Source organism: Cavia porcellus, unplaced genomic scaffold, assembly GCF_034190915.1.
Source record: "Cavia porcellus strain 051 isolate PalLab524CR breed Dunkin Hartley unplaced genomic scaffold, mCavPor4.1 scaffold_4, whole genome shotgun sequence".
Lineage (NCBI taxonomy): Eukaryota > Metazoa > Chordata > Mammalia > Rodentia > Caviidae > Cavia > Cavia porcellus.
In genome coordinates, this window is record NW_026947487.1 from 7,921,815 (window position 1) to 7,944,732 (window position 22,918).

Here is a 22,918-nt window from a genome sequence, read left to right on the forward strand (position 1 = left end):
AGGCCATTCTCAATTCTACCCATTAAAATTCTAGCCTTGGGTAAGGAACCATTGTTTTTTACAATAGCAGCTAAAAAAAAAAAATAGATCAAACATGTACACATACACATTCTAGCATGTTCACTCTTATTGTGCACAATGCAAAAGATGTTTCATTTAACTTTATTTTCTGACCTTTCTCCCTATTTTTTGAGTTTTAAAAAGTCAGTAGCTTACTGAAAACCTAGCTTGTGAACCAAATTTGTGCTCACCGATACATAAACATAAGCTATGTGGGATAAATGTAAGCTCTTCTAGTTTAATGTAAACTTGTCTCTTTACTCTTCAGCTGCTCTTAGGAAACAACATGCAGCCGAATTGCATCTCGGGGATTTTTTAGTTTTTCTTCGCAGAGTTGTGTCTTCAAAAGCAATTCAATCAAAAATGGCTTCCCCAAAGTGGACAGAGGTGCTTCTAAATATAGCATCTCAGAAGTGTTCCTCAGGTATATGTTCTTTGCCTTTGTTTTAGAGTTTTTTCATATATCATATTTATCTCATTAAGATAAAGTACTGCTAGACTTTAACAACCTTGGATATTTGACCTTGATCTCAAGATTTCTTTGTTTTGTTGTTGTTTTCAGAGTACATATTTGATCTAAAGAAAACTGTAGTTTCATGTGTTACAATGGGTTGAGGATTAATAATCCTCTGCTGGGCTTGGTGCCACATATCAGTAATCTCAGCACTCTAAGAGGCTGAGACAGGAGAATTTCAAGTTTGAACCCAGCAACTTAGTGACTTAGCAACACCTTGTCTTAAAAAGGGGGGTGTGGGTGAGGAAATGGTTCAGCTGAAGGCCCTGGGGTCACTCCATAGTACCGCTGCAAACAAAACAAAAGGTAACAGACTGGACAAGAGAAGATTGTAAAGTTTAGACAGTTTGACCCTTTATTATGATACATACTAAAAATAAACGGAGAGTGTTCTGTTTGGCATAATTTGGCACAGGTTCTGGCCTCTCTTCTTTCATTGTGATGATACAGATCTGAATTTTCCCATTCTTTTTTATCATAATATGATTTGTTTCCTTTTGAATTCTGTTTACATGATATCTATGACAGTTCTCTATTATACGATTAATTTTTGGCTCTTAGCCTGACAATCTGGTCTGCTTACATAGATTACTACAGTCTCAGTCTGATTTTTAAAATTTTGATAAAATATGCACAACAGAAAATTGATCATTTTAATCATTTAAATATACAACTGAATGCCATCAGACATATTTATAATATTGTACAACTATCCATTTCCACAACTCTTTCATCATCCTTTGTACGTTTTAAAATTGCTAGAACACAATATGATGTTTCATTTTACGTGTTATTTTATATTTATATTTTCAGTATACTTCAGGTTTTCTTTAGTATAATTCACAACAGGTTTTTCTTTTTCTTGTTTTTTTTTTTTTTTTTTTTTTTTTTCTCTTTGGAACAAGGTATCACAGTGCAGTTCATGCTGGCCTTGAACACACTTTGTAGCCCAGGCTAGTCTCAAACTTGGAATGCTCCTTCTGCCTCAGCCTCCTGAGTACTGGGATTACAGGCATGCGCCACCACCTGTGGCTGTATATTAAATTGTTAAGCACAAAGAAAACCTAGATATTTATTTTTAACTGGTTTGCTGTCGTTATATGTAGAAAAAATGAATATATGTGTATGCATCAGTTTTCTGTCTCTACTGTTACTTAACCTTAGAGACATATAAACTGTTTGGTCCTCATTAACCCTCATAGTCTTTGGGAGGCAGTCAGATCTGTGATGAGAGAGACAGACAGAGGGTATGAATAAGCATGAGTGTTAGGGATTGAGGGCCTGTTTAAAAATCCTCATGCTCCTGAGCTGTGTGGCTGTGGTCAGATTTAACTACTCTGAGCCACAGTCTTCTAAGTAAAATGGGGCTGTGAGTCAGGGTATGGGAGCATCAAAGAAGTTAAAGCAGGTGAGATGCACAGCACAGTACATGGTACAAGTAGTTATTTTAGTGGGAAATGAAAATTCAGGTATAAACTGATTATTTATATGTGCATATAATGGGTGTAGGTTGGGTGCAGCACTCATGGGATAATGGGTTGAAATGTAATTCTATTCATTAATGCTTAACCACCTCAGGACTTTTTTTCAAGAAGTTCATTATAACTTTGAATTTCTATCACATTGAGATGGGAAATGTCTTTACCTCACCAGGTATTCCTCTAGTTGGGAACTTAAGAACAAGACTCCTTGCGTTGCATGTCCTTGAAGCTGTGTTGCCGGCTTGTGAATCTGGTGTGGAAGATGACCAAATGGCCCAGGTTTACATTTTTAAAGTTTCTAGATTTTTTTTTATTTCTGCTCTGTGATTTACCCAGAATCTAAACTTGTACATAATTTCTTCAGTTATAAGTGTGTCATTTTTTCAGTAGTATAATTTCCAGTTTTAAGACTGATTTCTTTATTAGTTTTCTCAAGGAGAAAGAAATTAAGTTATAAGGTTTGAGAAGCAGAGGGTAGGGAATACTTGCAAAATCAAAAGAAAAGGACAGTCTGTGGAATTTCTTATGAGGTTTGGCCTCTCAAAAGAGAAATGTGTGAGATTGTACAGCCTCATCAGAGCTCCATATATAGTAAGGCAATGTAAGAGCAGTGGAACTCACTTTCTAGTGGCTTAGCAATCTTTATAAAACAACAACAAAAACAACTTACAACACCAAAACTAGCTGTTGGACACTGGTATAATTATGCTTCATGTGTGACTTAATAGTACTTGTTACATTTTTTCTAAAAATACTTAAAATTCTTTTTAATTACTTAAATTTTTTTTATAAATTTGTCTTTTTTACTTCCATAAATCAGGTTGTGGAATGCTTATTTTCCCTTCTATCAGACTGTATGTGGGATACTCCCATTGCTCAGGCCAAACATGCTATTCAGATAAAGGAAAAAGAACAAGAAATAAAATCACAGGTAATCAATTCTTCAAAATGGTGTTTTTAAACAGTACAAGAGAATATACTGTCACTGTCTCTGGATGCAGTGTCCTCTCGAGGACTTTGCTCTCTCAGTTATTTCATTTCCCCTTTCTGCATTCTGTGTCCTCTGCCGATTTCTTCTACCTCAGTTTAGACCCATGTTCTACCCTCACATTTGTATCAGCAAAGCTCTCTATATCCTTTCTCCTGTACTTCACCACTAAACTTCTCAGAAGAATAATGTTTGCCTCAGCACTTCCTTCTCATTGTCTCTTCAACCCAACTGTTTCATCTTCTATTGAGATAGCAGAATGGAATTTTGAAGGGAGGTGTTCATTACCAGATAGTGTGCAGGTGTTCCTTAGCATTGAGAGGGAGCTGGTTTCAGGATCTCCCAGGAATGCAAAAATCAGTAGATGTTCAAATCCCTTCTAAAAGTTGGTATAGTGTTTGCATGTAATCTAAGTGTATCCTCTCATGCGTTTGACTCATCTCTAGATTATTTGTAATACCTATTACAATGTAAATGGTTGTTTTAAAATATTGTTCAGAGAATAATGACCAGAAAAATGTCTGTATATTTTCAGTATAGTTGCAGATTAAAAAAAAATTCTTTTCCAGCGAGAGATGGTGACATATATCTGTAATCTGAGCTACTTTGAAAAAAAAAACAAATTTATTTTTCAATCTGTGGCTGATTGAATCTGCAGATGCAGAACTCAGGATATAGAAGCACTACTGTCTGCTTATGGCCTATATTTTATTTGACCTCTTGAAATGTCAGCTTTTTGTTGTTTTTAAAGCAATACTTTTCCTGAATCTCTACATACTTCTCCCAACCCTTGGTTCTCTTTGGAATTGACTTATTTGGTGCTGCTTTCACCTTCTTTCCATCTCAAAATACTGATATTCCGTCAAAATTCCCTTCTAGGGTTTACCAACAGTCTGTCTGTCTTCTTTCCTTTTTAAAAGACAGTGTCTCACTAAATAAATCAGGCTGGCCTTGAACTCAACTATGTAGCCCAGACTGGCCTTCAATTCATGGTGACCCTCCTGCCCAACGTCCCTCATGCTGGGATTACAGGTATATGCTACCATGCCCAGTTTACCAGCAGGCTTGCTCCTCTGCATGACCATACTCACTTACATGCAGTGCCTTCCTAGCTTAAATGCTGTCCAAAGTATCTCTGCCTCAAAACCTTCCCCTTCCTGTCCCATTCTGAGTAATGATATCATTATTTCTATTATTTCATTAAACCTGAATTCCTAGGACTTCTAAATTCTGCTGATGTCTCCGTATGTGTATCCACTGGGCTCCGTTGATTTTACCTCCTAAATAGCTCTTAGGTACACACTCTTAATTCTTTTAGTTTTCATCATTTTGCATTTTACTGGCTTTTCTTCTACCTTATTAGAATGGTCTCTTACTCTCCTTTGTAAGACTTTTCCTTTTTGTGGAAAAAGGAAAAAAATCTTAATGTGGAACTCTATCACAAGACCTACTCCCGTTATCCTTTCTTTTTTTTCAACCATCACTCTTACCCCTTTTTCTGTTTCCAAAGAAACTTTTTTCAGGCCCATATGCCATTAATCCCCAAATTTTACTTAAAATTTTGGCATTTTTCTTGAATTGTACTCAGTGTGTAAAGATACTAGCTGTCTTAGTATTATCACATTTTGTTCCTTCTCAGGGTTTTCCCAGCCTCCTAGTTAAACACTGAGGCACAGAAACCTAGGCATCATCCTCAATCCTCCTCTTATTACCCTCATGCCCTCATGCTGTTTTCTCCATGTGTGCAATCTCTAGCTCTTCTGTTGGCTTCCCTTTATACTAGAATTTAAACTTGCTCACCTCCTCATCTCTTCTATAACTACCTTATTCCAGGGCATTCCACTGCCGAGATTACAGGAATAGTATAGTTAGTGTATATCTCGACTTGCGATGTCTCCCTCTGTAGTCCACTCTCTACATAGGACCCAGAGCGATCTTTTAAAATTGTTAATCACAAAAAGTTGACTGCCTGCTTAAAACCCTCCAGGTATTTTTCATCATTCTTGGGATAAAATCTAGATCTTGTTTGCCTTTGCCCACTGAACACCTTCCGTCTTCCTTCCTTTCTTTTCCCTTCCCTCTTTTCTCCCTCCTTCACACTGAGCTATATCACCCAACCCTATTTTGTTTTTTATTATAAGACATAATCTTGCTGAATTGCCCAGGATGGACTCAAACTTGCAATCCTCCTGCCTCAATCTCCTTAGTAACTTAGATTACAGGTATGTGCCACCACACCTGGCACCTGTAACTTTTTCATGAACACACTGAAATTTCTTCTTTCCTTCAGTCTTTAAGCTGGATATTCCCTTTGGATATATTTCAAAAACTTAGTATCAGAGAGTCCTTCCCCAGTCAGTTCAGAGTAGTTGTCAGATACCTTTTGTCACATCACCTGTTTTAATTTCAACATGGCACTTATTGACTGATTTTTCTTATTTTTTGTCCCCCTCTCCCAAAGTATATTATATGAGACTAGAGATCTTATTTATCTTTATATACTACTGAATATAAAAATCATGATAGACTTTCTGGGATAGAGTAGGTGCATAGTTAATGTCCATTGAATGGGTGAATTTAAACCCTCGATACTTAAACAGTTCTTATCAACAGCATTTAAGCTATCTGTTTAAGTTCTTTCTGTTAGCAGCCTCCTGATTAGTCTGTATTTCTTCATCCTAACATCCCTGGTAAAATATTTTTAAGGCACAGATCTAATTATGGATCTTTTATGTAAGTTGTCTGCATGGGCATTCCTTGGTCTGTGATGTGTGTGTGTGTGTGTGTGTGTGTGTGTGTGTGTGTGTGTGTGTGTGTTTCTGTCTTTTTCGTTTTTATCGGACCAGGGATCGAACTCACAACTGCCTGCTTGCAAGGCAAGCGCTTATGCTGCTGAGCTAAATCCCTAGCCCCGATCTATGATGTTTAAACTTAATATGGAATACAAGACCTTCCATGATTTTGTGTGGTCTTTTTTTTTTCTTCCTGGACTTGTTTTTTACCATTCTCCTCCTCTATACATTCCATCCTGTTGGCAATTATTTTAAATCACTGAACTCTGTTGTACCTTTGTGCCTTGGCACATGCTGTACACACTGCCTAACGTGTCTTTCTCTTTTGTGATCATCTGCTTAATGTCTTTTCATCATTTAAGGATCCACTCAGAAGCTACTCTGTTTAAGGTTTATCTTCTTCTCAAGCACGCTTAAGACATGTACTTTTGCTTTGTGTTTACACTGCAGTGCTGACATTATGTATCTTTTTCCCTTAATTAGAAAATAAGGTCTTTTATGGGCAGGATCCCTGCTTTGTTTAATGTTGTTTTCCCATTGCCTTGTATAATAACTGATAATTGGTACCAAATTAATAAATGTGTGTGGGATTAAGTCAAGAAACCTCAGAATATATTAAATACCTGGTTTCCCTCAAAATATTGACCTATCTTCCTTTCTGGTAGAAGCAAGGAGAGTTGGAAGAAGAAGATGAAAACCTTCCTATACAAGAAGTATCTTTTGATCCAGAGAAAGCTCAGTGTTGCCTAGTGGAGAATGGACAGGTTTTAACTCATGGCAGTGGAGGAAAAGGCTATGGATTAGCATCAACAGGAATAACCTCTGGATGCTATCAGTGGAAGGTACGTGGAGTTCTAAATAGTGATTAGCATTTCGTGTTTTAGTCCTTGTACTCCAGGTTCTTATAAGAAAAAAAAAATCCTGAGGAAAGACTTAAAAAATCAGATATGTAAGCAAAGTGGTATTATTATGTAAGGTGTTATAAGTGGAAACTGACTGAAGAACACATACTATACTGTTTTTGTAACTCTTTCCTAACTCTACAATTACCTTATAATCAAATATTTTTAAAAATTGTATTCTTTCCTTCTTATGAAGGATCACATAGCACATTTCTCCTGGCAGTGAAAATGCAGCAACATCTCTGTGATCTTTTTCACGTGGGAAATCCTGGTAATAGTTTATCTCATGAGCATTCAAAAATGCTTTATTTTGTAGTTACTCTGTGGGTGCCATCAACTAAAAATACAGATTGGCAGAAGGAAAGCATTTAAATAACACATATTGTTTGTACAATCTAGGCCTAATGAGGCAGCCTTTTCAGTTGTGGAAATTTTTATCTATGTAGAGAACTGTTTTTTACTAGTTGAGTTTACTAATGTCAGCCATGGGCCACAATTGTAAGCAGCTGTTTCTAAGGATAACACTGTGCCTTTTCTATGTATCCCATTGATTCTTGGCTGCCAGGTATTTATAATAAAACTGTTAATAAAAACCCCTCACCCAGGTGGTAGGTGAGATCAACTGTAGTGTTGACTTCAGTTATGCCTTTTAAGAGTCTGACATAGCCAGTTAAAACAAATCGTTAACTATCAAGACCTACTTCTAAGGCTATGTGGCTTCATTTTTGAGTTTTCGTGTTCACTTTTTAAAGTTAGGCATTGATTTTTACACAGGACAACTCTGGCCATCTAGTGTAGAGTTAGTATCACTATGGGGCACACACACAAGAACTATAATCTTATAGGACATGGATGTTTCCCTGGAAACCAGGACTGTATAATTGTTAGGGTACCACTTATCAGGGCGCACAATAATCAGATAATGCAGGTTAAATGGCCTCAATTGGCCTGCCACTATTTTCAGTCTAAATAATTTAGTTGACCCACGGATTTCAGACTAATTGTTAGAAAGTAGTTTGAAAGGATTTTGTTGCCTGTGTTGTCATTTTGGTGTCTCAAGTATGGATGACAAGTGGCAGTATTTTGTGGAAGGTTCAGGAACAGATAAGTGGTGTTGAATCAAACCATCACAGTGTTGTTCCAAATTGTAACTCATCCAGAAAGTGAAATATACTAAGTAAAAAAGAAAGAAAAAGGAAGAGAGAGAAGAAGTAGACATCACCAAAAGGAAATTAAGAGTCCCATTTCTGAAGAGTGGTCGGGGGATTATTAATCTGTGTAGTTTAGCTTTTACCTTTCAGTAGGAGTCATAAGTTAAGACATGTATCTAGATGAGTCCATCTAAAATGAAGCCCTTCACTATGAGCCATCTACAAGAGACTCAACCGTCCAGCCAGCATTCATAATGTTTTCATAGTTTATGACCTCACAGAAGAGTGTCCTAAACTGGCAGCCCCCTATCAACCAGTGAAACAGCATGTGGCAGACAGTATCAGCTTTTATTTAGAGTATAAGCAATTAGAATTATGAGTAAAGGATTCTAGAACGTTTTGGGGGGCAACAATAAGGCCTAAATGCTGTGTGGTTGAGTCCAGGTGACCAGCTAGACTCCCACAGGGAGTTTATCATTCTTAAAAGTTCAAAGTGACCCACTCACCGGGCGTGGTGGCGCATGCCTGTAGTCCTAGCTACTTGGGAGGCTGAGGTGGGAGGATCGCTTGAGTCCAGGAGTTCTGGGCTGCAGTGCGCTATGCCGATCGGGTGTCCGCACTAAGTTGCACTAAGTTCGGCATCAATATGGTGACCTCCCGGGAGTGGGGGACCACCAGGTTGCCTAAGGAGGGGTGAACCCGCCCAGGTCGGAAAGGGAGCAGGTCAAAACTCCCGTGCTGATCAGTAGTGGGATCGCGCCTGTGAATAGCCAATGCACTCCAGCCTGGGCAATATAGTGAGACCCTGTCTCTAAAAAAAAAAACAAAGTGACCCACTCAAAAATGTGCACTTCAGGCTGGAAAATTACCAGCCTCTTTATCAGACATCTGATTTTACAAAACTTATTACCAACTGAAAACTGCTTTGTAACACTCTAAAAGTATATTTATTGTAATGCCAAATATTGAGTACAGTAACCCAAGTATTGTAAACCACTTTTCCAGGCTTCCTCACAATCTAAAAAGTTATATTTATAATCCCATTGAGATATTATTGGAATCCTAGCAAGTTAATTCCAGTCTACCACCTCCAATGCAACCCACTGGAGAGTGAAGATACCAAGACATTCCAAGTTAAGGACAGTGGAGAGGTCCTAAATCCAATCCCCGTGAGGATGTGTGGACAGAGGCCCTGATCCAAGGCCTCTCCCAGAATTACCCTGCAAAGAAGGGCGTGGCTCCAGAATGAGTGACAATGAGTAACTAGGGAGTAACTTGAGCTGGCTGGCCAGGTGTGAGAAAAGCATCTTGGCAAAATGCAAGTATAGCAAAATGCAGAAGGATCAATCTGCATAATTCAGTTAAGGTAGCAACTGAATTGTTTTTGGAGGCTGTTGTTTCAGTTTCTAATATGCAAACTTTCATGCCCTGGGGACTCATAGCCTCTTTATTTGGAGGCTCATACCCAGTTGACATTCCTTGGAGCTGACTGACTCTACCATCCTGCTGTGCCCATGGATCTGTTACAGAGAACACTACTCTAGGAAACAGGAGACTGTCTGATGGCTTTAGAGATTACACACCAGTACCTTGGCTGGCCTTATTTGCAATGCTTACAGCCAATTGAAGAGAGAAGGAATTAATAAAAACCCTTCACCCAGGCAGTGGGTGAGATCAATTGTAGTGTTGACTTCAGTTATGCCTTTTAGGAGTCTAAGACGTTAGCCAGTTAAAACAAATCATTAACTATCAAGACCTGCTTATGAAGCCACATACATATCAGTACTTTGTACATATCAGTATAAAGAAATAAGTCTCCACATAATCAAAGTTGCAGAAATTGTTCTCCATTCAAGGGGAGTCACTCAAGTTGTCTCCTGTATATATCTATATCTGTTTGGAGCTGCCTATTTTTAAATTTTATCTTCCCATTGTCCTGAGGCTCCAGTAAGAAAAAAATCATAGCAGAAATATCTCCAGTTATTTTTGCTTTCAGTACACACAGTTTAAAGTGTGGTAAAAAGCAAGGAAATTGTGTACCACTACCTTAGTGAAGATGAGCCTTTCAGAGACAGAGCACACAGACTACAACCTAAAACCCACTTATCACCAAGTGCCAACACTGCAATTAAATCTGAGTACTGAGGTTTTAGCTTAGAAAAAACACTTGTTATCGGACCCTCAGCTGCTGTGGGAACTTGGCTTGCATGCTGCCAGAGACAGGCCACCATCACAGATTGGCAGGCCTGTGTGTGTTCTGCAGCTCTCTTTGATGAGAGCTGATCTATGAAGTTAAAAGACTATATAACCTTTTATATCAATTTTTAAATTAATATATCCATTTAAATTAATATATCACAAAGTTGTTTTAATTTTTTTTTCTTTTCTCTTCCCTCAGATCTTAAGTTTACTCTAATCCTTCAAAGAAAATTGAGCATTCATAGGGTTAATTGGTCAGGGAAGATAAATTGTTATAATGGTAGCAGGAGGCTGAAGAAAGTAGTTTCCTTTTTTATTTTTTGCTTTGCAGAACTGATTTAACCTTTTCATCTCTTACTTGAAGGAAAGAGTATGCATCGTTGTTATATTATTGGCCTACCCAAAGCTCATTTTGAGAGATTTTTGAATCCTTTTTCCTCTTACTATAGGAGAGAGCAACTGCAAGCTCATTTTTATTCTTTGGCCCATCCAAAACCAATATATGAGAATATCTATTCCTTTTTTCTTCCCACCTGGAAAAGAGAACAGCACAAAATCCCCTCAACTGCCTTTTTTTTTTTTTTTTTTTTTTTTTGTCTTTTTCTTTTTTATCAGTACCAGGGATTGAACTCACGACTGCACACTTGCAAGGCAGGCGCTTATGCCGCTGAGCTAAATCCCCAGCCCTCAACTGCCTTTTTAAAGCCCCTGTTGTCAGGTAGCAAGGCCAAAAGCAGTGGGATCCAGCGCATCTAGTGTCCTGAGAGTGGGCCTATAGTTATCTGGCCTAGGCACATTTCCTTAGCTTTGTAATTAAGTTGCAAACTGAAATGACTTCAAATGTTATAGATACTCGAAGGTTATTCTAAACATTCTGTAAAGGTAAAGAATAAAGTTGTTTTAAACTCTTTATATGTTGGGCGTGGTGGCACACTCTTGTAATCCCAGCACTCGAGAGGCCGAGGCAAGAGGATCATCGCAAGTTCCAGGCTAGCCTGTGCTATGAAGTGAGCCCAAGACCAGCCTGAACTGCACAGAGAGACCCTATCTCAACAAGACAAAAATTAAAAAACCCAAAAAACCCCACAAAAACTCTGTATAAGTTGATGAAGTTATTTTTATATTTCCACTTAAGCTAAAAGTTACTTAACATGTTTCTATAAATGCATAAGTATTATTTATGTTAATATGTTCCTCAGTGTTGGTTTGTGGAGTTATTGGCATATATACTCTTTTTAGTATTCATGACCATTGTGACTTTTATTTTAGTTTTACATTGTGAAGGAAAACAGAGGCAACGAAGGCACATGCGTTGGAGTTTCTCGCTGGCCAGTCCATGACTTTAACCACCGTACCACCTCGGATATGTGGCTCTATCGGGCCTACAGTGGCAATCTCTATCACAATGGAGAACAGACTCTGACATTGTCCAGCTTTACTCAGGGGGATTTCATTACTTGTGTGTTAGACATGGAAGCCAGGACCATTTCGTTTGGGAAAAATGGAGAGGTACTGAAACACATTCATAAACATGGCTTTTTTCCCCCTAAAATTACATTCAACTCAGTTGTTCAAGTGCTAGTTACCCACTTTATAGATTACTTACCTCTCACCTTCTTTTCTTTAGTATTTTCTGGCTCTCGTAATACTTTTCAGCACCACCTGGGTGTAGTGGCACATGCCTGTAATCCCAACACTAGGAGGCTGAGGCAGGAGGATCACTGTGAGTTCAAAGTCAGCCTGGGGTAAATAGTGATTTCAAGGCCAGCTTTAACTACATAGCCAGACTCTTGTCTCAAAAAACGTATTCAGTGCCAAACTAACAACAAAAAGGCGGCCAAATCAAGCCCCAGTAAGATTTTTGAAAAAAGTGAATAAATTAAGATCATTTATTTTATGTGGAATTAACTTAGTCAAAAAGTTTAGTTGGGATTTGGCTCTAGTAACTGTTGTTTTGTCTTATAATGGGTTTAATTTTAATATGGTTAGATATTTTCAGTTAATGTTTTTTCTCTTTTCCTCACCTGTGCCACATTCTAGGAACCCAAATTAGCTTTTGAAGATGTAGATGCAGCAGAGTTGTACCCGTGTGTAATGTTCTACAGCAGCAACCCAGGAGAGAAGGTACTGAAACTTCACACTTTTTTTTTTTTTGTCTTTTTCCTTTTTATTGGTACCAGGGATCGAACTCACAACTGCCTGCTTGCAAGGCAGGCGCTTATGCCGCTGAGCTAAATTCCCAGCCCCAAAACTTCACACTTTTTTAAGCTTTAGAAGTACGTGTTAGTATCAGGTAGACTTTGTAAGGATAATAAGGTGTTTACACCATTGAAAGAACCTGACCCAAGTAACTCATGCTTCTAGAAGAAGGTTAAATACTTCAGAAATTGTCTTTAATCCACTGTTTGACCTTCAGGCAAATTGAATATAGTAAGTCAACTTTCAAATATATGTGCAACAGTTGGAGTTGTAAGAACTAGATTATGGATAATCTGACTTGTTGACAATTACGAATATGAGAAAAAATCTAAAATTAATCTTAAATGTAATGAGATGCCATTAGCCAAATAATTGTAGGTATGTTGTATTGAGGAAATCCCCTTGTATTCATTTAACTGGGGGGTTCTTAGATCTTGTAGGTAGTATAAAGTTGAACCTCATGAGAACAACATTAAAGGGATACCTTCTCACTAGAACCCAAATCCATTTTATTTCAAGGAAAAGAAAAGAAGTTTTTCAAAACACGTCAATTAGGCAGCAACAATGGTACATGCATTGCACATTGTCATCCCCAATTCATTTACCCAGAGCATAAGACATCTGCTTAAATTGTTGGAACAAAACCAGCACAAATCTTTCTCTTCATTGAACTCAGAGAAATCAGTAGTACAGTTGTCTTAACTATTTTTTATATACATATACATATGTTTCCTCTTTCAGCTTCTCACATTAGTGAGACAATATGATGTGTATATATGCATTTCTGATTTATTTCACTAATGAGTATATTTTCAAATTGCATCCAGTTACCCATAAAAGTCTCCAGTTCATCAGTCTTTATCAGGCTGAATAGTACTCCATTGTATAAAAACACCACATCTTTTTGATCCATTCCTCAGTTGATGTGCATTTAGGTTGTTTCTAAGATCTGGCTATTACAAATTGTGCTGCTATAAACACAGGTGTACATATATCACTGTGGTATGAAGTTTTTAATTCTTTTGGAAAGATACCCAGAAGGGGAATAGCTGGATCAAATGGAATCTCTAGTCCTAGCTTTTTGAACAATCTCCACAATGATTTCCACAGTGGTTGCACCAGTCTATGTTCCTACCAACAGTGGAGAAAAATAACATTAAAATTTAAAAAGAAAGAATTTCTACTTATTTTACAGTAGAAAATTTTCAAGTTAGGTCATTTATGATTTCCCCATGAGAGGAGTTTTAGACTTGTCAAATCCTAATCATGAAGGTTACCTTTTATTCAGTTCTTTAAAGTAAAAAGCTAATGCCTCTGTGTGTGTGTGTGTGTGTGTGTGTGTGTGTGTGTGTGTGTACATACATACAGTAAAAAGTGGACTAGAAATGCAGAGGCTACCTGGTGCTAATATCGTTTCTTGCCTTCCCCTAATGATACTCCCCCCACCACCACCTTTTTTTGATGCTAGACCTTAAACCTAGGTCCTTGGGCTTACTAAGCAAGCAGTCTACTTATGGGTTGCGGCTTCAGCTCTATTTATTGTTTTATTTTGATGCAGGACCTCTGCACTTACTGACTTGCTCAGGCTAGGCTCAGATTTGCAATTCTGCCTCAGTCTCCTAAGAAGCTGACATTGTAGATGTGCACCGCTGCACACAGCTTAATGGTATTCTTGTCCCCTAAAAATGGATTTTTGTGTGTTGTGCTGAGAATAATGGCCTCGTACTTTCAATATCTATGAACTTTGAAATCTACCCAGGTTTAGACTATAATCTCAGAGAAGATCATATACTGATGGTTGCTAACATTTTAAAAACATTTATGGTTTGATTGCCATTGTGCTAGTAAGCACTCTGCATATATAATTTCATTTAATTTTTAAAATAACAGTAAAAGGATTATTATTAATGCCATTTTCCAGATGAAACACTAATAATTTCCCAAAGTAATTCAGTTAAGATGTGAATTTATATGAATTTATATTGTCCCCCATCTTACCTTTTATGTCCTATGTGCAGTATATGTCCATGTAGGAGTATCCTACTTTTAAAATTTATAGTTATACCTGTGTCCCCCTTCATTGTTCAATAAAGGGTGGCCCTTCAATTCATTATTACTCTACTGTCTTGAGAATGAAATCTAGTGTGTTTTTCAGGTTGTTTTAGATTAAATTGAGTCAGTCACATATGCCATGATTCATAGTCATCTTTGAATGAGCTTGAGACAGCCCTAGAATTCTAAGGCTACAAGATGTTTTAATAACAGGGCAATTTATTCCAAAGGACCATCTGTAGCTTCCCTAGGTTTGTAACATTTCCTGACTCTTTTTGGAGGATTAGTTATTAAAATTCACTGGTATTAAGAGGCCAATTAGGGGCCAGGGATGTAGTTCAGTGGCACAGGTGCCTGCCTGTCAAGCACAAGGTCCTGAGTTCGATTCCTAGTACCCCCTCCCAAAAAACAGGCCTGTGGGATTCTTATGGTAGGATTTATAATCACTGATAGTTAAGTAGACTTGTTACTAACACACATCTCTCACTCTCTTTTCTTTTGTATAGGTGAAAATTTGTGATATGCAGATGCGTGGCACACCCCGAGACTTACTTCCAGGAGATCCCATTTGTAGTCCAGTAGCAGCAGTGCTAGCTGAGGCCACTACTCAGCTTATCCGTATTCTTCACAGAACAGACCGTTGGACTTACAGCATTAACAAAAAAATGATGGAAAGACTGCATAAAATTAAAATGTGTATTAAAGAGTCAGGTCAGAAGTTAAAGAAAAGCCGCTCAATTCAGAGCCGAGAGGAAAATGAGATGAGAGAGGAGAAAGAGAACAAAGATGAAGAGAAAGGTAAACACACTAGGCATGGCCTTGCTGACCTCTCCGAGCCGCAGCTGAGGACTCTGTGCACAGAGGTATGGCCCGTGCTGGCAGTGATAGGAGGTGTGGATGCTGGTCTCAGAGTTGGAGGTCGGTGTGTCCACAAGCAAACTGGGCGCCATGCCACGCTGCTGGGAGTGGTCAAAGAGGGGAGCACTTCTGCCAAGGTCCAGTGGGATGAAGCAGAAATCACCATCAGGTATGATCTGTCGAGTTACACTTCGTGCAAATCTGTATTTAATGGTGGCACTGGCCTTAATGTATTTTAGGTGAACTTAAAGAAATTTTTTCTGTACTGAGTATTGGTACTATGATTTCAAAAAAGAATTTTTCTAACCTGTATTCTTTGAATATTAGTTGTTTGTAAAACACACACTTTTCTGTGTTACTTTGATGAACAAATGGAAAGCTCACTAGTTTAGGCTTCACTGGAATCCTTCTTTCTGTTTTTCATTTGGCATTCTGCTCGTTGTTTTGTTTGCAGTGATGCTGGGGATTGAGCCAAGGGCCTTATGTGCATGCAAAGTGAGCCCTCAACCACTAAGCCACACCCCTAGTCTATTTTCCTGCTTTTTAAAGAGTCATTTCCATTATCTAGTGGGATAGTAAAAAGCCAACCAGCTAATCTGTTGATTACAGTTTGTACTAGAAGGGCTCTAACTATAGAATGGGCATAATTAAAATTAGGTTTTGGATTATCTCATTTATTTTGTTCTACCTTTTTTCCATTTTAGTTTTCTTTTTTTCTATTTTCTTTATGCTCCTGCCTCAGCCTCCAGAATGCTGCGTGTGCCACCATGCCTAGCAGCATTTTGACTAAATAGGAAAATTACATTTATTTGACAAGCTGGGTGCTTTAGCATTCTGATGTATTGCATTCAGATAGGATTTGAAATAAAAACTTCACTTACTAACAAACCACTTTATCTGCTGACTGCTTTAATCATATCCTTTGAAATCTTGGATTTATGGATAATACTATATAATTATTATATTACCCAATGTGATTTCCTATCAAATCTTGTGTAATATGACTTGAGAACATTACCTCCAGCAGTGGTTCCTGGTGTTTTATGGCAACACTTACAATCCATGTGTGGTACTGCATGCTTGTTATTCCAGCACTGTGGAGGCTGAGACAGGAGAATTAGCTGTGAGGCCAGCCTGGACTGGATAGTGAATTTAAGGCCAATCTGAACTACATAGCAAGATCCTGCCTCAAAAAAACAAATACACAAAAAATACACATACACAAAGTTTTCACACAGTTTCAGGGGTTAATGTATTGTACATTTGCTCATTTCACTGAGTAAGAAACCAGGGTCAGTTTTACAGTCAGATGAAGGGCTGAGGATTTAGCTCAGGAGCAAAAGCACCTGCCTGGCAAGCACAAGGTCATGAGTTTGACCCCCAATAATCACCCCCCCCCCGCAAAAAAGAAAGAGCCTACCTTTTATCATTTTCCTGTTTCAGAAAGGATTTATGATACCTTGTTAATTTGCATATAGTCTAGTAAAATAAATCAATAAATAAAATGAAAACAAGTGAAAATTGATACAAAAAAATAGGAAGATATGTGGAACCAAGATTTAGGTTAGTATAACAAAACTTGTATATTTCCTGAAGCTTTTTATTATATCTTATACAATTGGAACATTCTTAAACTGTAAGAATTTCTTTTCAGATACCAGGAAATATATGATCATATTTTTGCTTAAAATATGAGAAATATAAAGACCACAACATATGAAAATCTCCTGTGGAGTTTTTATAAAGAGCCCTTACACACACAATAAAATAGATTTATTATAGAAATTTTCCAGATCACATCAAACTGTATCTGGTCTATCTCCAGACCCACATTTGTTTGTTAGGAATGTCACTGGCTTTTCTTGTACTATGATGTCTGGATTGAGTGGTGGTAAGAGAACTTTGCCCTGCAAAATTTCAAATACTAACTCTTTGGCCATTTGGGAAGTTTGCTGTCTGTTCCTTATGTTATACAGTGGTGTCTATTTTCACTTGAAAGTACATTCACATTTCATTACTTTTGCATATAGCATCATATCTCCTCATTTTCTCATAATAATCTTATGTTTCTTTCTGCGATGACATTTTAAGTTTGTGTAAATTAGTCTCTGTACTGTGCACATGATACATCTTGTTTGTCTACATTATTTTCCGGACCTTCCTTCTGTCCTTCCCTCACTTGCTTTTTCCTGTGTCATTCTGATCTTTATTAAAGCTTCCCAACTTTTTGGTCGCCTAGTGATACTCCACTGTATAATCTGGAACCCTGTGAACCCTTGCCGTTTGATGTGGCGCGATTTCGAGGCCTGACGGCTTCCGTGCTGCTGGACCTGACATATCTGACAGGCATTCACGAAGACATGGGGAAACAGAGTGCCAAGCGACATGAAAAGAAGCACCGACATGAGTCTGAGGAGAAGGATAGTGAGCAGAGGCCTGAGACTGAGGCTTCTGTAGATGTACGAACAGGTCTATCTGATGATGCCAAAGGTCAGGGAGCCACAAGCTCCAAATCAGAAAACGAAATAGCTTCATTTTCATTAGATCCAGCACTACCAAGTGTGGAATCTCAGCATCAGATCACAGAGGGAAAAAGAAAAAATCATGAACATGTGTCAAGAAATCATGACATAGCCCAGTCAGAAATCAGAGCAGTCCAGCTGTCCTATCTCTACCTTGGTGCTATGAAATCACTTAGTGCTCTTCTCGGCTGCAGTAAATACGCTGAACTATTGCTGATACCAAAAGTTCTAGCAGAAAACGGCCACAACTCAGACTGTGCGAGCTCTCCAGTTGTTCACGAAGATGTGGAGATGCGTGCAGCCCTGCAATTCCTGATGCGACACATGGTGAAGCGAGCGGTCATGCGGTCACCGATAAAGAGAGTGCTGGGTTTAGCTGATCTGGAACGAGCACAAGCCATGATTTATAAATTAGTGGTTCATGGCCTTTTGGAAGACCAGTTTGGGGGCAAAATTAAGCAAGGTATGTTTATCTAATTTTTTTTTCTCTTTTGTTAAAATCATTTATACTCGGGGGCTGGAGATCTAATTTAGCTCAGCGGCATCAGCACCTGCCTTGCAAGCAGGTGGTCGTGAGTTCGATCCCTTGTACCGATAAAAAGTTAAAAAAAAAAAAAAAGAAATCATTTATACTCAAAACTATTAAAACTGTGATTTATATTAATATTTTTATATAAGTATTTTTGGCTAAAGCAATTTTCACTTATTTCCCTATGAGACAGACAGGTTTTTTTGTGTGTGTTACTTTTATATTAATCATCTGCCTTTTTTTTTTTTTTTTTTTGTCTTTTTCGTTTTCATCGGTACCAGGGATCGAACTCATTACTGCCTGCTTGCAAGGCAGGCACTTATGCCGCTGAGCTAAATCCCCAGCCCCTCATCTGCCAATTATTACTAAATTTTATAAAAGTGAAGTTGTAAGTCATGCCAGATGTGTCTTAGTCACTTTTGTAATTGCTGAGACCAAATACACCCAAAGTTAATGAAGGAAAGATTTATTTAGTTCACAGTTTATAGAGGTTTCAGTTCATAGTTGGCTATCTCCAAGGCAGGGTGGCGTGACAGAGAGGACTCACAGAGGAGAAATGGTTTGTGGCAGGCAGAAGGTAGCAAAAGCAAGCAAGCAACAAGCCACGACCAGAGCTTTTTCTGTGCCTTGTGTTTTACTCAGAATACCCGCCCTTAAGGTAGCACTCACATCCTTAACCTTAGCATCAATCCTAGCATCATGTTCTTTTTTTTTTTTTATTTAAGAGGAAAAAGAGAAAAACACAAAACAAACCACCTCTATTGTTATATTGTTATGTCCTGTTTTATCTCAATCTCCCCCTTATTGTTTCAAAAAAAATTATTTAGTCATTTCTTATGTTTGTCTTAATTAAAGAAAAAATTCAAAAAAATTAGGATATATAAATAGTAACTCTTTTCGATTTCCTATTAACTTGTTTTGAAGTCCTGTAGTACTCCCACGATCCTGTTTTGACTGATTAGACTCTGTTCCATTCTATATGATAGTATCAAGTTTGAAGAAATAGGCAACTACTTTGAAGACAATAAGATTCACTAAGATACCCATTCTGGTTTGACTATTGTCTTCTTTGGAAGTTCTGTAATGTTTACAATGCCTAAGTTTTATTGGTCTTGTTCTCTAGCATCATGTTCTTAATCCCAGCAGCACAGATCCCAGATCCATCAGCCTCCAAAAATCCCCACCATGTGAGGCTTTGGGGGGACATATAAATATAAGCAATAATACCACAAAAGGCACTAGAGTATTTTTTAGCTGATTCAAAATATATTCTAATAACTTCTAACATATATTACAGGCATTTTAGAGGCTACCACTTTCATACATGATGCATTGTATCCAAAAATACTTTCATCTTTGCCTTTGGCAATAGTATAAATTATGAGATTAAAAAATAACATTCTGGGCTGGGGATTTAGCTCAGCGGCATAAGCGCCTGCCTTATAAGCAGGCAGTCGTGAGTTCGATCCCTGGTACCAATAAAAAGAGAAAGAAAAAAAAACATTCTTTCAGGAAATGTTTATAGAATGCCTACTCTGTGCCAGGTGCTTCTCTAGATTCTACACAAAGACCTGTGAATGAAGCAAAGTTTCTTGCCTTTGTAAAGCTTATGTTATAGCTTCGTATTCTTTTTCTCCTCCTCCTCCGAGTCTCATTTCCTTTCCTCTGCCCTTACTTCTCCTTATTCCCAACTTACACTATTCTCAAAGGTGACAATAAAAAAATACTACAAAGAATTCAGTTTTTTTTAATACATGATATACTGTATAGTCCATGAAAGTAGCACACTCTTTCCTTTGCCTTTACTCCTCTCCTTCTTGTCTTAGCTTAGACAGTAAACAAACATAGAGTGGTATGTGGTACATGTAAGTAGGAATGTTAAGATTGGGTTTTGAAGGAATATGGCCATTTAGCAAACCTAATAGAATTAGCTGTCTTTGTAGCAACTCCTGTTTTGTGTTTATTTGTAGACTTCCTTACCAGACAGTTAGACAGACAGACGTATATATATAAAAAAATGACGTTCTTTCAGGAAATGCTTATAGAATGCTTACTGTGTGCCAGGTGCTTCTCTAGATTCTATGTATGTTCCTTTTAAAAGCGTGGCATTTCTACTTTGTATTTTTCTGTTTATAGACTGAAGATAGGCATCAAAATCACAGAGCTAGGAAAGCACAGATTTAATCACTAAATATCTTTAGAATACCTTTTGTCTTATCTTACAACCAAGTAACTTCTTTCACATTTTTAAAAAGAAATCTCTTCTCTGAAAACAGAAATGACTAGTTTTAAGGACTTGTTATGGTACTACGTGTAGAGTCTGAACTAGTATGTATGATAGTGAATACAACATTTTGGTAAATAAGAAAATACATTCAGAAATTTTTAAAAGTAAAAGTTCTTGATTCTCACTGTTTCTTTTCAAAAAAACAAATCCATGCTTTCTTATCCTTTACCATGGTGTATAGAGGTTGATCAACAAGCTGAAGAAAGCGATCAAGCACAGCAGGCCCAGACTCCAGTTACCACTAGCCCATCAGCTTCAAGCACAACTTCCTTCATGAGCAGCTCACTGGAGGACACCACAACTGCCACCACTCCAGTCACTGACACAGAAACAGTGCCTGCATCTGAGTCCCCCGGAGTGATGCCACTTAGTCTTCTCAGGTAGAGACATTGACCTTTAACATTGCCCACAGTTCTGAAGCATGATTGTTCTTTTACAGTGTGCCCAAGTGACACGCAGTGCTCTAGAGCTGGGAGAAATCTGAGATCGTGTAGTAAAATCCACTGACTGAAGTTGGCAATGTCTTTCAGGAGGTTTTCTAACTTGCCACATACAACCTCATAGCCAGTAGCCTGGAGTTGGCGGCTCCAGGGCGAGTCAGCTGGGCCACTGACCAGCAAGTGTCCCATAGGTCTCTCTTATGATGTTTTCTAGGGTTATTTTGTTGTTTGTTTTTGGCTAAATGTTTGAATTTTTTTAAAAACTTGTATTTTATATATTAGAGTCTCAAAGAATAAGCTCACCTCTGTGATTGTATTTTGCTTGTAAGCATAATTATTTATACTTTTATTCTAACTATAAGATTAAAGTATACTCAAATGAAAGGACATGTTTTATGATGCTAATTCAGCTACCTTATTTAATAGGCTTGTAAATTCTAAGTAGGGTTTACTTACTCAGTTTCCTTTTGTTTCTGTGTGCTAGATATACACAAATGAAAATTTACATGAGAAGCTCTTTAGGGAGTGAATGGTTATACATTCTCTTAATTATGGCTTATGTGAAGTAAGAAAAACAGAGTAGTTTTTCTTATTTCTTTTCTCCCTTTTATTAGTTGACATGTCATTATTATTCTCATTGTACAGCAGTGATGATGAACCAATTGCATGTGTGCCACAGCAGGCTTTTTGCTATCATTGAAAGCTCTAAAAGGTTTGCCATCACTGGTATAGACCAATAATAATCCTAGCAAGTGGGTGAGGAGAGTGGTTTTAGTTGTGATTCTCAGTTATGGTGTGCCTAAGAGCCACATGCGAGGCCTTCTACAGCTCTGGGGCTGCATGCTAGATTCATGAAGTCTGGTGGTGGTGCCCATAGTTTGCATTTTAATTATGTTTTCATGGTGATTCTATGTAGTATCCTCACCTCACATCCTGAGATTACTACTATAGCTTCACGCAAGGAAGCACTAATTTTTGTAGCAACGATTGCCACATCTTCTTAACTCTGTCACTTGATTAATAGTTCTAAGAAGTGCTTTTCTTCAAGAAGGAGAAGAGAAATGTCATAACATTCTGTTTTTAATTTATTTGGCAGTTATAGAATTCAGGGGATCTATGGAAGTTCTGTGACTCCTGTTCCCTTTCAATCTCTGACTAAAGAAGGCACGGGATTCAGTGGTAGAATCACGCCCCCTTTCTCCCCACAGGCATTCACAAGGCTTTGAATGCTTCCTTTCTTCTTCCTTCTCCTCATCCCTCCCTTCACCTCTTCCCATTACAGTACAAGTGCTAGAACCCAGAACCTAACAGCACATGCTGATGGAGCTATACCTCTAACCCTCCTCCTTTTCTCTAACCTTCATTTCTCTTCTCCTGGTTGGGTCTTAATTAGAGCTGCAGTTGTCTCCACCTGGCTGAACATCATTTGACAGGAAAAAAAAATCAGAGAACTGCTATTTCCTGTATGCATCAGTATCAGTTATTTGTTGGATAAGCTGGGCTTTTTTGATACTGAGAAAGCTCCTAGTTCTTTTGGTCAAGAATGCTCAGTGGATCTTCTTGGGACTTCATTCTATGACTAGTGTCTGCCTCAACTTGCAAAGGGTTGCCTCTCCTGTGCCTTTCCTGTTCTGTGGAGCTGGCATATCATTTACATACTGGTTTTTCAATTGTACTGAGTGATTAGACATTTATCTTTTCTTTCCATAACTTGCCTATAATGTGTAGGTTTGAACTAGTAAACTTATATTTAAAGTAACCGCAAGTTATCTGTCTTTAAAAGTCTTTAGCTTCTGACTACTATATGCATACCAAAATATCCATGTCATTTTGGTATGATGCTAGAAGGAAAGACATCAAGTCAAGAATTTTTCATACATTTTGTTTGTTGTCATATATTGCCTGCAACTGTTTTGCTGAACAAATGATAATGAGCAAAAGGTT

At 37.9% G+C, this 22,918-nt stretch overlaps 1 protein-coding gene across 10 annotated transcripts in view; it reads left to right on the top strand.

The window, feature by feature from the left end:
* Positions 1-22,918, top strand: part of Herc1 (HECT and RLD domain containing E3 ubiquitin protein ligase family member 1) — a 224,833-nt gene that overhangs the window by 140,586 nt on the left and 61,329 nt on the right. For 8 of the 10 annotated variants that reach the window (XM_063246766.1, XM_063246775.1, XM_063246770.1 and 5 more), the window contains exons 31-39: positions 329-484; positions 2,228-2,334; positions 2,876-2,986; positions 6,501-6,677; positions 11,357-11,596; positions 12,128-12,211; positions 14,845-15,365; positions 17,412-18,181; positions 20,716-20,914. In XM_063246766.1, the coding sequence (XP_063102836.1) occupies positions 329-484; positions 2,228-2,334; positions 2,876-2,986; positions 6,501-6,677; positions 11,357-11,596; positions 12,128-12,211; positions 14,845-15,365; positions 17,412-18,181; positions 20,716-20,914 (2,365 nt within the window). The remainder of the gene's footprint in view (positions 1-328; positions 485-2,227; positions 2,335-2,875; positions 2,987-6,500; positions 6,678-11,356; positions 11,597-12,127; positions 12,212-14,844; positions 15,366-17,411; positions 18,182-20,715; positions 20,915-22,918) is intronic. The other 2 variants (XM_063246772.1, XM_063246769.1) reach the window with 2 other exon arrangements.